We start from the raw sequence: 19,053 nt of genomic DNA on the forward strand, positions 1-19,053 counted from the left end.
AAAATTGCACCAGCATTCTTCTCTAAACTAGAACAAGCAATCCTAAAATTCATATGGAACCACAAAAGGCCCCGAATAGTCAAAGTAATTTTGAAGAAGACCAAAGCAGGAGGCATCACAATCCCAGACTTTAGCCTCTACTACAAAGCTGTAACCATCAAGACAGCATGGTATTGGCACAAAAACAGACACATAGACCAATGGAATAGAATAGAAACCCCAGAACTAGATCCACAAACGTATTACCTACTAATCTTTGACAAAGCAGGAAAGAACATCCAATGGAAAAAAGACAGTCTCTTTAACAAATGGTGCTGGGAGAACTAGACAGCAACATGCAGAAGATTGAAACTAGACCACTTTCTCACACCATTCACAAAAATAAACTCAAAATGGATAAAGGACCTGAATGTGAGACAGGAAACCATCAAAACCCTAGAGGAGAAAGCAGGAAAAGACCTCTCTGACCTCAGCCGTAGCAATCTCTTACTCGACACATCCCCAAAGGCAAGGGAATTAAAAGCAAAAATGAACTACTGAGACCTTATGAAGATAAAAAGCGTCTGTACAGCAAAGGAAACAACCAAAAAAACCTAAAAGACAACCAACAGAATGGGAAAAGATCTTTGCAAATGACATATCAGACAAAGGGCTAGTATCCAAAATCTGTAAAGAGCTCACCAAACTCCACACCCTAAAAACAAATAACCCAGTGAAGAAATGGGCAGAAAACATGAATAGACACTTCTCTAAAGAAGACATCCGGATGGCCAACAGGCACATGAAAAGATGCTCAACGTCGCTCCTCATCAGGGAAATACAAATCAAAACCACACTCAGATATCACCTCACGCCAGTCAGAGTGGCCAAAATGAACAAATCAGGAGACTATAGATGCTGCCAAGGGTGTGGAGAAACAGGAACCCTCTTGCACTGTTGGTGGGAATGCAAATTGGTGCAGCCATTCTGGAAAACAGTGTGGAGGTTCCTCAGAAAATTAAAAATAGACCTACCCTATGACGCAGCAATAGCACTGCTAGGAATTTACCCAAGGGATACAGGAGTACTGATGCATAGGGGCACTTGTACCCCAATGTTTATAGCAGCACTCTCAACAACAACCAAATTATGGAAAGAGCCTAAATGTCCATCAACTGATGAATGGATAAAGAAATTATGGTTTATATACACAATGGAATACTACATAGCAATGAGAAAGAACAAAATATGGCCCTTTGTAGCAACGTGGATGGAACTGGAGAGTGTGATGCTAAGTGAAATAAGCCATACAGAGAAAGACAGATACCATATGTTTTCACTCTTATGTGGATTCTGAGAAACTTAACAGAAACCCATGGGGGAGGGGAAGGAAAAAAAAGAAACAAAAGAGGTTAGAGTGGGAGAGAGCCAAAGCATAAGAGACTCTTAAAAACTGAGAACTAACTGAGGGCTGATGGGGGGTGGGAGGGAGGGGAGGGTGGGTGATGGGTATTGGGGACAGCACCTTTTGGGATGAGCCCTGGGTGTTGTATGGAAACCAATTTGACAACAAATTTCATATATTGAAAAAAAAAATGAATTCGTGGGAATGCAAGCTGGTGCAGCCACTCTGGAAAACAGTATGGAGGTTCCTCAAAAAAATAAAAATAGAACTACCCTATGACCCAGCAATTGCACTACTAGGCATTTATCCATGGGATACCGGTGTGCTGTTTTGAAGGGACACATGCACCCCCAGGTTTGTGCAGCACTGTCAACAATAGCCAAAGTATGGAAAAAGCCCAAATGTCCATCGATGGATGAATGGATAAAGAAGATGTGGTATACAATAGAATATTATTTGGAAATCAAAAAGAATGAAATCTTGCCATTTGCAACTACATGGATGGAACTGGAGGGTAGTATGCTAAGAGAAATTAGGCAGTCAGAGAAAGACAGAAAGCGTGTGACTTCACTCATATGAGGACTTTAGGAGACAAAACATATGAACATAAGGGAAGGGAAACAAAAATAATACAAAAACAGGGAGGGGGACAAAGCAGAAGAGACTCAATTATGGAGAACAAACTGAGGGTTACTGGAGGGGTTGTGGGAGGGAGGATGGGATAAATGGGTAAGGGGCACTAAGGAATCTACTCCTGAAATAATTGTTTCACTATATGCTAACTAATTTGGATGTAAATTTTTAAAAATAAAAATAAATAAAAAATAAAAATAAGTGTGTACTCTACACTAGGAACTTCAGGAAGGAGAGTTTTCAGAAAGCATGAAAGCAGTGAGAGGTCATAGTGAAGGAGGGAAATTGTGATTCTTACTAGATCATAAATTTCTCTAGGACATACTTCCCCCCCCCCTCCAGTTTTTAATCCTATCCACTATGAAATGCTTTTAATGCCTCCGTGCTCATTTAAGAATCTCTTGGTCCAGTTCAAATGGACAATTCATTCTTATACAAATTGCAGAAACAACCAAAGAAGCCTCAGATGTATCTACTAATATCCCCATTTCTCACTGCTGTATGTCATTTTATTTTCGCAAATGTAGTGAAAGTTGTTCTATCCAATCTTATGCTTTGTGGTTCTTTTTGGTAAAGATACCCAGGCTGGTTGCCTCCTCTTCTTATGTTGCAGTGAATATATATTTGGGCAACAAAGATCAGAGTACAACCTTTAACAATTATTCATGGTCTCAGTCATTACAACAAAGCAAGGTCCCTATTATGGTGTCAGATTTATGATAAGTTTCCAACCTTTGATACTTGCTTTCCTATAACCATCTTTCATTCACAAAACATTAGGTATTTTATTTGATCCAAATCACCAATCCTAGTTATCTCCTTTTTAATTTAAATTCTTTTTTAATATATTTCTTGTGTTTTTCCTCTTGTTTGACCTAGTTAGTAGTTTCTAAATCCAGCAAATGTTCAAATCCCATAAAAACTCAAATGAAGATACCATATGTTTTCACTCTTATGTGGATCCTGAGAAACTTAACAGAAACCCATGGGGGAGGGGAAGGAAAAAAAAAGAGGTTAGAGTGGGAGACATCCAAAGCATAAGAGACTCTTAAAAACTGAGAACAAACTGAGGGCTGATGGGGGGGTGGGAGGGAGGGGAGGGTGAGTGATGGGTATTGAAGAGGGCATCTTTTGGGATGAGCCCTGGGTGTTGTATGGAAACCAATTTGACAATAAATTTTATATATTAAAAAAAAACCTCAAATGAAACGGTATGCAATCTCAATGCAGGTACTACTGCAAATTTACTCATATTCCTTTCTCCAGCTACAAGGTATATGAATAAGGGGAACTGATAGACACTTTTTTTAGACCACAGAATATCTTATTCTTCTACATCACTGATGCCTACTTAGTTTACAATTATATAACCTAAAAATGGCATAAAATAGTCTTGAGAGAGTCAAAGAATTTCTCCCTCATAGTAACTTTTTCTGATGTGGGACTATGGTTTATAACTTGAACTATGAACAAAAGTGTCATATTCCATCTCATTTGTATACTCCTACAGCATGAATGTCCTTTTAGTGTAAACTTGGAAGTTATAATATTAACATTAAGTCCTCAAAATGATTTAAGTTTTTATAAAAAGATCACATTGTAGGGGTGCCTAGGTGGCTCAGTCAGTGCAGCATCCGATATTTGATTTCAGCTCAGGTCATGAACCCAGGGTCATGGGATCTAGCCCCGTGTTGGGCTCTGCGCTGAGCATGGAGCTTGCTTAAGATTCTCTCTCTCTCTTTCTCTCTCTCTCTCCCTCTCTTCTCCCCTCCCTCTGCCCCTCTCCCCCTTTCACATGCTCTCTCTCTTTTCTAAAAAAGAAAAATTAAAAATAGTTTTTTAAAAAAGATAGCCTTGTGTAGAAAAAGCACTCGTTAAGGGATTATTCAGTGTCAGTTGTGCCTCAGTTTTATCAGGTTTTCATCATCCTGATTTTTTTCTTGATCAAATCCCTAAACATTTCATTATAATGAGGCTTATATAATTGCTTTAGCCATGCAAATTCTATGAAATTTTTGATTGTACAATTCAGACATTGTGTTTTTCTCTTTTACTATAATAACAAATGCTAATTAAATTCATACTACACACACAAAAAACCACACATTAATGTTTACCTTTTAAAGTGTTTGGGGATTTTTTTTTTTTTTTTTTTTTTTTTGTCTATAGAGACTGATGTAGGACACTTGACATATAATGTTGGAAGAGAAAAAATAATTGATAAAATCAAGACACAACATAAAAGTCACCCTGGTGACAAGTATTTTTCAAGTCTAATATTTATAGTTTATGTCTTTTTTTTGGATTTTATTTTGTATGGATCATTAATGACAACAGTAAGTATATATTATTACATGGGTAAAAATCTTCATGAATTCCCTCTTATAATTAATTAAACTTTAGTATTTGCTATCAATAGAAAATCAGCTAGATATTATTAATTTTAAAACTCATTCACTTAGAAAGTAAACCATAATATCCAGTGCTTTAGTGACCTTAGAATATACTCAGTGTAGTATTTCTCACTGCTAGTCTACTCACTTTCTGTTGCTGGTTTGGAAAGGAAAGTTGCTTTAAACTGGAAAAAACAGTAAGAGCTAGTTGATGAGTGTTATGAGAGGATTATAACAGTTATTTCATTGGTTAGCAATTCCCTGTACATAATTAAGTTGGTATGTGAACTTACATCTCTATTAGAGTAGTTGTCTACTCGCAGATTACACTACTGCTTCTAATCCTGGAGTAACACTATTAGATACGTTTCTCTCTGGTGCAAGAAATATTGTAGTCATGACTTTTGCAGAAACAATGCCGAAATATAGCATTTGGAAATAGTTGAATCTCAAATATAAGCACCAAAATATGTGTTCTTGGTGAAATTTAAGATTAAGGTAAGATTTCTGAAACTTTGCTTGTGAATGCTTTATTTATTTCATTATATCACACATTTATTTCTGAAAAAGAACTAGTTAAAATAGTCAAATATCTTCTCCCACTCAGTATATTGCCTTTAATTTGTTGATTGTTTTTTTGTTTTTGTTTGTTTGTTTGTTTGTTTTTGCTGTGCAGAAGAATTTTATTTTGATATAGTTACAATAGTTTATTTTTGCTCTCCCTTGCCTCAGGAGACATACCTAGAAAAATGTTGCCTCAGCCAATGTCAGAAACATTACTTCCTGAGCTCTCTTCTAGGATATTTGTGGTTTCAGCCCTCACATTTAAGTTTTTAATCCATTTTGAGTTCCATATGCCATGAGATGGATGGAGCTAGAGAATATAATGCTAAGTGGAAAAAGTCGGTCAGAGAAAGACAAAAACCATGTGATTCAACTCATATGTGGAATGTAAGAAACAAAACAAATGAGCAATGGAAAAAAAGAGAAAGAGAAAGACAAACCAAGAAATAGACTCTTAACTACAGGGAACAAACTGATAGTTACCAGAGGGGAAGTAGGTGGGGGATGGGTGAAATAGATGATGGGAATTAATGAGGCACTTGTGATGAGCCCTGGGTGGTATATGGAATTGTCGAATCACTATATTTATTGTACACTTGAAAGTAACATAACATTGTATGGAAACTAACTGGAATTAAAATAAAATTTAAAAAATGAAGCAAATAAATTTTTTTAATGTTTTATTTTTGTTTTTAAGAGAGAGAGAGAGAGAGAGAGAGAGAGAGAGAGAGAGCATGAGCGGGGGAAGGGCAGAGACTTTGGGGGGGGGGCTGCGGGGAACAGATCTAAAGCAGGCTCTGCACTGACAGCAGCAAACCCAATTCAGGGCTCAAACTCATGAACCTGAAATCATGACCTGAGCTGAAGTCAGATGCTCAAGTCACTGAGCCACCCAGGCACCCCACAAATAAAAATTACTAACTCAAACAGCTTATGACTAAGGCATTATAAAAATGAAACTGTTTGAATCAAGCAGTTAAATTTGTTTCGTGTTTTACTCTAGCAAATTTGATAAAGTATGAAGAGTAATTTTTCTGTCTTTAATTTTCAGACTATTTTTGTTTTGGTACTTTCAGTTACTATTTGCTTCAATGTTCCTTATTATTAGGAGTCCTTGTCAATTTTAAATAATAACCTTTGGCAAAGCAATGAAGTACTCTTACCTACATTTAGTCAATTTAAAATACCATATCCTTTAAGAACAAAATTTATTTAGCTAATTAATCTATGCTTATTTACTAATTGTGAATTTATAATTAAATGTTCTAAGCAAAATTTGGAAGAAATTGCTAAGAGGAAAGGAGTTAAAACAAGACTATAGCTCAAATATAGAAATGAATATTCATGTTTAAGGTAAAATGAGTTTGGGTTAAAGGTCAAGATTAAAGAAGATGTTACCTAAAAGTACAGAACAAAAAAAGGGAGGGAAAATGAAAAAGTAGTTTATAGAAATTAGAATGATAGACAAGTGACCACTTGTCTGATATGAAAAGAAGGGACCCCTGGGTGGTTCAGTCAGTTAAGTGTCTGACTCTTGATTTTGGCTAAGGTCACGATCTCAGGGTCATGAGATCCAGCCCCATGTAGAAGCCAGCTTGGGATTCTCTCTCTCCCTCTCTCTGCACTCCCCCACTTGTTCTCTCTCTATCCCTGTCCCTCTCTCAAAATAAATAAATAAACATTTAAAAATATGAAAAGAAAAATTACAAATGCAAAAATAAAAACTAATACATGGAGACTAGGGAGTAGTATGCAAATATTTGCAATGTCTTTGTGAAATTTTTTTTCATTTTATTTTAGGTGTGAATTTATTCAAAAACAGATATATGTCCACACAACATCAAGAAGATTTTTTTAACAGTCACATTGCACCACGTAAATTCTCTACAAACAGGATCAGTTTTTCAACCTTTGACACTCAAGGTAAAAGATATAACAATGTAAAATAACTAATTACCTGGAATACTTTTTGTAGCATGATTTTTCATTTTACTTTTTATGAAATGTTTTAAGCATTCAGAAAGTATGTATAACTAATATATATATTTTTAAAAAGTCATTCTAATGGTTCCTACTCTGTGCTGTTATAATCCCATTCCCTTCTTTCCCAGCTTTCACATCTGCCACCATAAGCCATATATAATAATGATGTTCTATACCAGTACTTTCCAAAATACTTGATTATGCCCTCTTTTTTATTTCCCTTTATTGTGAAATTACCCACCTTGTCTTCTCCCCCACCTCCCACATTATAAATCCACTTTATAAAATTATGTACAACACACACACACACACACACACATACACACACACACACACACACACATTTTTAGCAGAAATCTGCAAGTTAAATGCTTTTACTTCTTCTTTTTTTGTTTGTGTTGTTTTCCTGAGTATATTTTATGCCATCTCAGCAATAGTTTTTAAGATGCATTTTTAGGGGCACCTGGGTGGCTCAGTCGGTTAAGCGTCTGACTTCACCTCAGGTCATGATGTCGCGGTTTGTGAGTTCAAGCCCAGCATTGGGCTCTGTGCTGACAGCTCAGAGCTTGGAGCCTGTTTCAGGTTCTGTGTCTCCCTCTCTCTCCGCCCCTCCCCCACTCATGCTCTGTCTCTCTGTCTCTCAAAAATAAATGTTAAAAATTTAAAAAAAATAAAATGCATTTTTTAAATGTAGCATTTTAGTTAGAATTAGGTCATTAGGATAGCTAGTCTTCTATACCACCTGCATCCAAAATTATATTCAGTATTTAATACCAAGATGTACCAAAATATTTTCATACAATCTAGTCTTGATACTTTCATGAAAATAAGATGAAGAATAAATATAAATTTGACATTATGGGGCCATTACTCTAACATGCACTAAGGTTTTTATCTTTAGTGACTTGATCCCCCCCAGCTTTTGCTCATATTTGACAAATGTTAATGACTAGTTTAGAATTATGGCTTGAAATAAATAATGTCAACAGTATTTTATTTTCTCAATTACAACCTCTTGCTAAGCCTCTCAGCCTGTGGCTTCAGTTTAATTCTAGCCAATGATTAAATAATATAAGGCTTATACTTATTTGTTTAAATGAAAGTGTTCTGCAACAGCACGTTACTTTTAAAATCAGTAGGATTTGTAAAAAAAAAATCTAATAAACTTTAACTGAATTAGTGAGGGGAAACCAATGGTTTATGCCTATAGTTCAGATTGTCAAAGATATCCTTATGGATGCATCCTTCTAAATTAGATTACATATCACATACAAAAATGAGTATTCTGGTCCCAACTAAAACAGCATTTGGATAAAGGACAAAATTAAGGAAGATGCTGAGAATAAGAAACTCTATCCTTCTGACAAAAACTGTGTGTGCCACCCTCTATAGCAGGTAAAAAATAGTGAAGGCTGTACTGCTAATTATTGTAATTTACATAGGAAAAGGAAGAAGAGCTTTTGTACATCTATATTTGCAAATATTAAAAGCACTACTGCATTAAAATGCTTTGTAGCATTTGAGAAAAGAAAACCTTTCTCAATGAGAAGGGAGAAAGCTTTCTAAAAAGCACTTTGATATAATTAGATATATCAGAGAACTAAAAACAATAAGTGACATTTCCTGTAAAATATTTGGCAAGAGAGAAGGAGGATCACAGTGATGACATCAACATTGCAGGGGTTTTGTTTCTTTTTTTCTTTTTTTACCATCTCCCCTCCCCCTGCCCCACACAAGGACAACCAAGTTGGTGATCATCCACAGATGAGAGACGTTTTGTTGAGCCCAGGAGTCCATGGAAGTAGTTCCAAGCACACTGTTGGAACAACAAAATCTGATATTGGATACATTGTAGAGGGCAAAAGGAACATTTTGACTTTACTGCACCACTCCTTCAGGACAGCCATACTTCATTGTCAAGAGAGCCCTTTTCATCCCGGGATTTCTTGCATGGGAAAGAGTGAGAGCATGTAAGTACCCAGCTTCTTTAGGTATGCAGGATACTGTCAAAAAGACCAATTTCTCTCCTGTCTTATCCAGAGAACTGAGTCATAAGCTGCATGACCAGAGGGCAGAGAACGGCTGAGAGAACGGCAGCCAAGGCTCAGAACTAAATGTATAAAAGGATTTTGACTGCTAAGTGTGTCAAGGACTCAATCGGGAGGCCCACACATCAGCTGCTGAAAATACCTCACCTGTGGATCCCCCACACCTGACCCACAGGCACCTCCAGCACTTCATGTGTCTCACCCACACAAACTCCACGCTGTGTCTGGCTCCCTGTGCATGCTCCCAACCACAACAAGAGTGACCTTTGACAGACAGTGGACACCTACAAAAAGCAGACCTGGAAGAAACCATAAAGTTGAGCAGTCAGCACTGCCATAAGGAAAACAAAAAGGAGGCCTTGAGCAACCAGCCTGTCTTTATAACACAGAAACAAGGCTTAAGAATTCTCCCACAAAAGAGAGCAAAAGGTATGGAACAGGCATACCCATAGAAATGGTCTGAAAAAACTTAAGAAACCCTAGCAGGGCTGACAGAAGGGATTTCTCTCTGGAAGCCAGTCAATAAGCCTGGACGAGGTGACTACTTTTAAAAATGTAATGACAGCAGAGAGCACATTTAGGAACATGAAAAATCAAGGAAACATGTTACCATGAAAGAAATACAATAATTTTCCAATAACTCAAAAAAAATTGAGATTGGCAATTTAACTGATAAAGAATTCAAAATAGCTGTTTTAAGGAATCTCACTGAGCTACAAGAAAACACAGAAAGGGGCACCTGGGTGGCTCAGTTGGTTAAGAATCTGACTCTTGATTTCAGCTCAGATCATGATTTCACAGTCCTAAGATTGAGCTCCATGTTTGGAGGCTGGGGGGTTCTTTCTCTCTTAAGATTCTCTCTCTCCCTCTCCCTCTGCCCCTCCCCTGCTCACGCATGTGTGTATGTGCTCTCAAAAAAAAAGTTTAAAAAAAAACACAGAAAGGCATCTCAATGACAGCAGGAAAATAATATACAAAGAAAATGAGAAGTTTAATGGAGAAATAGAGATCATAAAAAGAATCAAACAGAAATTCCAGAGTTAGTAGCAAATCCAGCAGAAGACAGAATTTGTAAAGTAGAAGACAGTATTAAGATTATACAAAGAAGAGAAAATAAATGAATGAAGACTATATGAACTATGGAACACCAACAATCTGACTAATATATGGATGATTAGAATCCCAGAAGAAGAGGAGAGGGACAGAGCTTATGTAAAGAAATAATGGCTAAGAACTTCCCAAATCTAGGGAGATATTTGAATATCCAAGTTCACAAAAGTAATAAATCAGTGCAAAACTTCAATCCACAATAATATTGGCCAATACACATTATAATAAAGCTGTCTAAAATCAAATACAATGAGAGAATTTTAAAAGCAGCAAGAGGAAAATATTTCTTGCATACATGGAAATCCTCTCAGGCATTAGAAGCAATGTCTGCAAAAACATTGCAGGCCAAAAAACAGTGGGATGATATATCAAAGTGTTGAAAAAAACAACTACCCAAAAAGAATACAAGGCAAAGTTGCCTACCAGAAATGAAGGTGAAATAAAACTCAAAAACAAAGAGAAGTTGAATTGGTTTATCACCACTAGAAAGGCCTTACAATAAATGCTGAAAGGAGTTCTTTAGGCTGAAATGAAAGGACACTAATTATGACATGAAAACATACAGTACAATAGTAAAGACAAATATATAGTTAAATTCAGAAAACTCTAATGCTGCAGTATGGTAAAATATTAACCTTTTAACTGTAAAGGTTAAGGGGAAAAGGTATTGAAAATAACCACAGCTATAGTAATTTGTTAATGAATACACAAAATAAACAAAGGTAAATTATGACATCAAAAACATAAAAGGTAGGAGGAAGAGTGGCATACCAAAATTGTAACAAAGGTCATTCCTGACTGTACTTCCTCAAAGAAGAAGAAAAACTAAAATCTATTCATGGACAGGACACCACTGAAAAAATCCTAGAACATTGGGGTGAAGGTGAAGCACCACTGTCTCCACTTCATAGAGACCAAGACCATTGCATTAGAAAGATAGGAAAAGTGGCTACACACTGACCATATTGCCTCTTTCCCATGCCCATTGGGGAACCACACTGAGAAATTTCCCCTGAGCCCCATTTCTCCAGTTGGAAAAGAGAGCCCAGGATGAACATTCAGCTCCTATAGCATTGTGTCACCTGTTGGGAGCCCCACTCTGGTCTCACACCATGGGGATTGTGGGGTAATCCAGGGGACTTGGCCACTGGGAATCTGTGACAGGGAAGGGAGGAAGTGCTTGCAAAAACCCGCACTCAGATCTTGGCAGATTGAGTTCCTACCTGTAGTACCAAAGTAGTATCCTTACCACAGGTTTGCTCATCTGCAGAGCCAAGATAGTGACATAATCTCACCAGAGAACTTGGTGAGGAGCAGGTCTGTATGACTTGGGTTCTTAAAAGAAGAATCTTGCTAGCCCTGGAGCTTGGTCTGCCACTGCCCAGAGAGGGGAGCTAAGTCATAGCATGGTTCACCATTGAGTATATCTCTTGCCCCACCTGACCAGGAAGACTGGTAAAACACCTGGAAGCTGTGTGGTTCAACACCAACTGAGCAGAAAATGACAGACAGAACTGATTATTTGCAGAGCAAAGCCAGCGGTAAATTTGGCCAGGGAACATGGGGAACTGTCATCTTGAGTCAAGATCACAAAGATCTGGACTTGAAGTCAGTTTCCCTATTTTGCCTAGGAAAGGGAACTAATTTGTAGCCCCACCAACGACCATGCCCAGCCCATTCCAGCTAGAAAACCTGATTGGGAACACTAGGGAGGCTGTTTGGAGCAGGCCTGCCCATTCTGCCTAGGCAAGGGAGCTCATTCATAAACCCTGCCCACTGCTGAGTGTAGCTCTTAGACCAACCTAACCAGAAAGCCTAGATAGAACAAATAGAGGCTCCGTAGCCCAGACACACTTGAACAGAGGATACAGCAGGCATAACTGGTCTTTGGCAGAGCAAAGCCAGTAGCACTATTCGGCCAGGGAAATGGGCACAGTTTACTTGAGTCAAGACCACAAAAAAGACCCTTGCCACTTATGGAGCCAGTTCTGCTCCAGCCAGGCAGGGAGACTATTCTTTGTTAAAAACTCTATCAAAAAACAAAACAAACAAAAAAACACCAAAGCTATATCAAATCAATGAATTCAGTAAAGTTGCAGGGTGCAAAATTAACATGCAAAAGTCAGTAGCATTTCTATACTTTAACAACAAGTTATCTGAAAGAGAAATAAAATGATCCCATTTACAATAGCATCAAAAAAATTAAATAGTTAGGAAAAAGTGTAACCCTGGAGGTAAAATACGTCCACACTAAAAACTACAAAACATTAATGAAAGAAACTGAAAAAAAAAAAAGAAAAGTATCCCATGTTCATGAATTGGAAGAATTAATATTGTCAAAATATCCATACTACCCAAAGTCATCTATAGGTTCAATGCAATTCCTATTAAGATTCCAATGGCATTTTTTTACAGTATTAGGAAAAACAACCCTAAAATTTATATAGAATCACAAAGACCCTAATTAGTCAAAGCAATCCTGAGAAAGAACAAAGCAAGAGGCATCACACTTCCTTATTTCAAGCTCTATTATAAAGCTATAGTAATGAAAACAGTTGGCATAAAAACAGATACACCAACCAAACAGAATTGAGAGCCAAGAAATTAACACATTCATATATGGCCAACTACTATTTGACAGAGGAGCCAAGAATACTCAAGGACACATGTAGGGTCAAAGTGAAGGAAAAAGATAGTGGTGGAAACCAAATTAAAGTAACGTAGCTATACTTGTATCAGGCAAAATAGACTTAAATTCAGAAGCAGTAACAAGAAGACAGAATGATAATTATATATTTATAAAATTGCGAATTCATCAGGAGAATGCAACAATCATAAATTTTTATTCACCCAACATCAAACACCTAAATATATCCAGCAAGTATTAACAGATATGAAGGGAGAAATAGACAATAATATAATAATAGTATGAGAATTCAATACCTCACTTTCAACATCATACACCCATAGATCATCCAGACAGAAAATCAATAAGGAGACATTCAACTTGAGCTCTACTTTAAACCAAATAAACCTAACTGACATATAGAGAATTCCATACAATAGCAGCACAATACACATTCTCATATTCTTCCCAAATACACACACAGCAGTCTCCAGAAGAGATCATATGATAAGTCATAAAAAAAGTCTTAGACTAAGAAGATTGAAAATTACCAAGAATTTTTTTCTGACTGCAGTGGATGGAATGAAAAATCAATAACTGAGTGAAAACTAGTAGATTCACAGATATGTGTAAATTAAACAACACATTCCCAAACAACCAATCAAAGAACAAACAAAATGTAAAATGAATAAATAACTTGGAACAAATGAAAATAGAAATACAACACACCAAAACTTAAGGATGAATCAAAAGCAGTTCTAAGAGGTAAGTTTATAGGGGTAAACATCTGCATTACAAAAAAAGGAAAGAAAGATATCAAGTAAACAACTTTTTACCACAAGGAACTACAAAAGAAGAAAATGCTAAGCCCAAAGTTAGCACAAATAAAGAAATAGCAAAGATCAGAGTGGAAATAAAGACCATAAAAATAATAAAAAGATCAATGATGATAAGAAATGGGTTTTTTTGAAAAGGTAAATAAAATTGACAAAACTTTAGCTAGACTAAGTATTTTTTCTACAAAAAGAAAGACTCAAAGGTCAGAAATGAAAGAGTAGACATTAAAATGATACTATAGAGATTCAAAGATTATGAGATACAATGAATAATTATAAGCCAAAAAATTGTATAACCTAGAAGAAATGGATAAATTCCTAGAAACATATCATCTACAAAGACTGAATTGTAAAGAAATAGAAAATCTAAGTAGACCAATAATGATAATATTGAATCAGTAATCAAAAACAACCCATCAAAGAAAAGTCCACACCTAGATGGTTTCACTGGTGAATTCTACCAAACATTTAAAGAATCATTAATGCCAGTCTTTCTCAAACACTTCCCAAAAATTGAAGAGAAAGACATTCTCTCAAGCTCATTTTACAAGGTTAGCATTACCCTCATACCAAAGGACACTACAAGAAAAGAAAATTATGACCCTGAGAAATAATATCCCTGATGAAAATTGAAGCAAAAATTCTCAACAAAATTCCAGCAAGACAAACTCAACAGTACACTAAAAGGATAATATTCTGTGACCAATTGGGATTTATCCATAAGATGCAAAGAGGGATCTACATACATAAATCATTATATGTGATACACCACATTAACAAAATGAGGTAAAAATCACATGATCACCTCAATAAATTCAGAAAAGACATTTGACAAATTTAACATGTTTTCACGATAAAAACTCTCCATAGGTATGGAAGGAACATATCTCAACATAATAAAGGTCATTTATGACAAGCGCACAGGTGAAAGATTGAAAGGTTTTCAGCTAAGATCAGGAAAAGGTGCCCATTCTCATCATTCCTATTCAACTTAGTACTGGAAATTTTAGAGCAATTAAGCAATACAAAGAAATAAAAGGCATCCAAATTAGAAAAAGTGAAGTTTGCAAATGATATGATATTATATAGAGAAAATCCTAAAGATTCTACCATAAAACTGTTAGGACTGATAAGTGAAGGCAGTAAAGTCGAAGGATACAAAATCAATATACAGAAATGAATTGCATTTCTATGCACTAAAAATGAAATATCTGAAATAGAAATAAGGAAAACAGTCTCATTCACAGTAACATCAAAACAATCAAATAAGTATTCAGAATACTTTATTCAAAATAAATTATTTATTCTTAATAAATTTAAACAAGGTTGATAATAATCTAAGCATAACAACTATAACATTTTGACGAAAGAAATTGAAGAAGCACAAATAAATGGGATGATACCCTAGGTTTGTGGATTGGAAGTTAATGTTTTTAAAATGTTTATACTATCCGGGGCACCTGGGTGGCTCAGTTGGTTGGGTGACTGACTTCAGCTCAGGTCATGATCTCACAGTTTATGAGTTCGAGCCCACGTCAGGCTCTGTGCTGACAGCTCAGAGCCTGGAGCCTATTTCAGATTCTGTTTCTACCCCTCTCTCTGCCCCTCCCCTGTTCATGCTCTGTGTCTCTCTGTCTCTCAATAATAAATAAACATTAAAAAAATTTTAATGTTTATACTATTCCAAAAAGTCATCTATAGATGCAATGCAATCTCTATTAATACTTCAATGGAATTTTTCTGAAAATAGAAAAAACTATCTTAAAATTTGTTTGGAACCACAAAAGACCCTGAAGAGCTAAAACAATCCTGAGAGAGAACAAAGCTAGAGGCATTACACTTCTTTATTTCAAACTATATTATAAAGCTATAATAATCAAAACAGGATAGTACTGACATAAAAACAGACCATATACCAAAGGAACAGAATCAAGAGCCTGGATAAATCTTCATATATATTAATATTTGACAGGGAGATAAGAATACTCAATGGGAAATAATAGTGTCTTAAGTGAATGATGTTGGAAAATTGGTTATCAATATGCAAGAACAAAACAACCATATTTTATATCATTAACAAAAATTAATTTGAAATAGATTAAAGATTTATGTGGGATCTGAAACCTCAATACTCCTAGAAGAAAACAGGTAAAAAGCTCCTTGACATATACATTGGCAATGATATTTTTGACATTACACCAATAGCACAAGCAACAAAAGCAAAAGCAGGTGGGACATCAAACTAAAATTTCTGCTCAGCAAAAGGAACCATCAACAAAATGAAAAGGCAACCTACAGAATGTGAGAAAATATTTGAAACCATCTATCTGATAATAACTTAAAACCCAAAGTATGTAAGGAACTCTTACAACTCAGTAGCAAAAAAAGGAGTAGGAGGGACAGGGGGGAGGAGAAGGAAAAACCCTAAAACTAAACAATGCTATTATAAAAGGTCAGAGGATGTAAATAGACATTTTTCAAAGAAGACATACAAAGAAGCCAATGGGTACATAAAAAAGTGCTCGACATCACTAATCAAGGAAATGCAAATCAAAGCTACAATGAAATATCATTTCACACCCATTAGAATGGTTATCAGCAACAAGATAAATGATAAAAAAATGTTGTTGAACATGTAGGGAAATGGTAACATTTGCACATTGTTGGTGGGATTGTAAATTGGTGCAACTACTATGGAAAACAGTATAGATGTTCCAAGATTGGCATGTGAAAAAGCCCAATGTACAAGCAATTTTGAAGTCTCTGTTTGCATTTGTTAGCTTTTGTTCCATTTACTAAAGTTATATAGCCAAGATCAGAATTTTATGAGAGGATATGAATACCAGTAGTCAAGAACACATCAAGGCCATTATTGAAACCAATCCACCATAGTATGTCCTCTGATTGCAAATATTCTTGATACCCCTCCCATGCAAAATACATGTGCTCTTCCCAAAACCCCACAAATTTGTATTAAAATTTTGCACTAGGGCCAAAGATCACTTTTTTTATCTATAATCATTTTCAGAGGCAGCTCTTCTGATGTGACTCCCTGCAAAACACACACACACACACACACACACACACTTACACACAAATACAGTAACAATACAGGGATAGGCCCTTCAGTAGCCAGTCCTCTACAAAAAAGTGGCTCCCCCCAAAAAAAACCAAACATGCACATAGCAGTCAATGATCCATACAGCATACAGTTATGTTGCCTTTTCCATCATTCAATTATACTATATTTTAATTATATTGTAATTTTCTCAATAAAAATATGCATGCAAAAAAGAAGAGAACCAGGGTATTGGGAGATCCTAGGATGAAATGCAGACTGGAACATATGGAATATACAAATATATGACAATTGATGTCACCATCATGATAGCATAACATGTCCCTTCTTTCGTGCCCCCATTCTCAACGACAAAAATTTGGCACCCATTCATGAACAAAAGTGCAACTGAAGTTATGGGATCCAGCATCATACACCAAGGGACCTGGAAAAGCCTTGCCCACCTGTGCATCAGGTAATAGGCAGACAAACCTCCATCTTGGCTGTGGACTCTGAGGTAGCTCATGAATGGTTCCAACCCCTCTTGGCCACAGTCAGGGAGCATCTGGAGAACACCGACTTGACCAGTCACCCACAGACAAGAGAGCTTTGTGGAAGTCCTGGTTTCCAGATAAGAAATTCCATTACTTTGTTGGAGCAAAAAATAAGATTTTGGACACATTGGATTGGATAAGAAGAATAGTTTGACTCTGCCTGCATCACATGTCCCCCAACGTGGTACAGCTAAGGCCAAGTGAGACTTTCTCACTCCATGATTACTCCCACTGTGAGGGAAGGGAGAATAGGTTAGTTGTGCAGGACACAAAGCATCCAGCACACTAAATTATGGGGTGAGAGGAGATCAGGAGAGTGGCAGATACAATTCTCAGAAAGCATTAAAGGGATATAGTTCTGCTGTCTTGTGGATTCCCATCAGGAAACCCACCCATGAGATGCTGGGAAAGCCTCACTTGCAGATCCCCCCAACTAGTTGCAGGCATCCCCAGTAACAACCTTATCTCACCCACATCTCCCCCAACTCTGCAGCCAACTCCCTGTGCATGCTCCTGAGAGTGCTTTGTTGAACAGCTAGGAGCACTTGCAGAAAACAAGCCAGGTTCTGTGGGCTAGAGAAAAACTACAACCTGAGCTGTAGGGAAACAACTTGATGTTAGGGAAAACAAAAGGGAAACTAAACTGTCAGGGCTTGGCCTGGTCTGTTGCAAGATCCAGAGAAAATATACAAGTTTAGGAATTCTGCCACAGGAGGGAGCAAGAAGTATGGAGAGGGCTTGTACAGTCAAGATGGGAGAAAGCCTCTGGATTTCTAGCAGAGCTGATGAAAGGCAGTCCTTCCCTGAAGGCAGTTAGTAATGAAGAAGGTGACTACTACTTCAAATGTAAGACAGCAGCACAAAACTCCAAGGTATATGAAAAATCAAAGAAACACGATACCACCAAAGGATTACAATAATCTTCCACTACCAAACCCAAAGACACAGAGATTTAAAATTTACCATATAAAGAATTCAAAATAGTGGTTTTATTATATAAATATATATGGGAAATAAATTGTATATAAAAATATAATTATATATTATTTGTATATGAAATATAATGTTCATAATAGAATTGAATATATATAATGGAATACTATTCAGCTATAAAAAAGGAAATCCTGCCATTTTCATCAACATGGATGGACCTTGAAGGAATTATGTTAAAGTGAAACAAGTCACACAGAGAAAGACATACAATATGATCTCATTTATATGTGGAATCTAAAAAAAAATTAAAAAAGCCAAACTCATGGAAACAGAGAATAGAATGGTGGTTACCAGAGGCTATAGGTTGGGGAAATGAGGAGATGTTGGTCAAAGAGTACAAACTTCCAAGTTAGAAGATGAATAAGTTCTGGATATTTAATGCACATCATGTACAAAACAGATGAACATAAAGGAAGGGAAGCAAAAGTAATATAAAAACAGGTAGGGGGACAAAACATAAAAGACTCTTAAATATAGAGAACAAACAGAGGGTTGCTGGAGGGGTTGTGGGAGGAGGGATGGGCTAAATGGGTAAGGGGCATCAAGGAATCTACTCCTGAAATCATTGTTGCACTATATGCTAACTTGGATGTAAATTAAACAATAAAATAAAATAAAATTAAATTAAATTAAATTAATAAATAAGTAAATAAATAAATAAAGCACATCCTGATGATTATAGTTAACAATACTGTATTATATGCTTGAAAGTTGCTAGAAGAGTAAGTGTTAAATGTTCTCACTACAAAAAGATATGGTAATTATGTGATGTAATAGAGGAATTAGCTAATGCTATGATAGTAATCATTTTGCAATAGATAACTGTGTCAAACCAACACACTGTACACCTTAAACTTATGCTATATATGTC

General features: G+C 36.3%; 1 protein-coding gene across 24 annotated transcripts in view; it reads left to right on the plus strand.

Moving 5' to 3' along the window:
* LOC122224032 (coiled-coil domain-containing protein 7-like) overlaps positions 1-19,053 on the plus strand; it is a 233,006-nt gene that overhangs the window by 208,141 nt on the left and 5,812 nt on the right. For 20 of the 24 annotated variants that reach the window (XM_042945283.1, XM_042945276.1, XM_042945286.1 and 17 more), the window contains one exon: positions 6,775-6,897. The exons of 1 other annotated variant lie outside the window; for it this stretch is intronic. In XM_042945283.1, coding sequence (XP_042801217.1) covers positions 6,775-6,897 — 123 coding nt within the window. Of the gene's footprint in view, positions 1-6,774; positions 6,898-8,694; positions 8,928-8,997; positions 9,041-19,053 lie in introns of those variants that run through there. 3 more of the 24 variants (XR_006204633.1, XR_006204632.1, XM_042945288.1) reach the window with 2 other exon arrangements.

This window comes from Panthera leo, chromosome B4 (assembly GCF_018350215.1).
Source record: "Panthera leo isolate Ple1 chromosome B4, P.leo_Ple1_pat1.1, whole genome shotgun sequence".
Classification (NCBI taxonomy): domain Eukaryota; kingdom Metazoa; phylum Chordata; class Mammalia; order Carnivora; family Felidae; genus Panthera; species Panthera leo.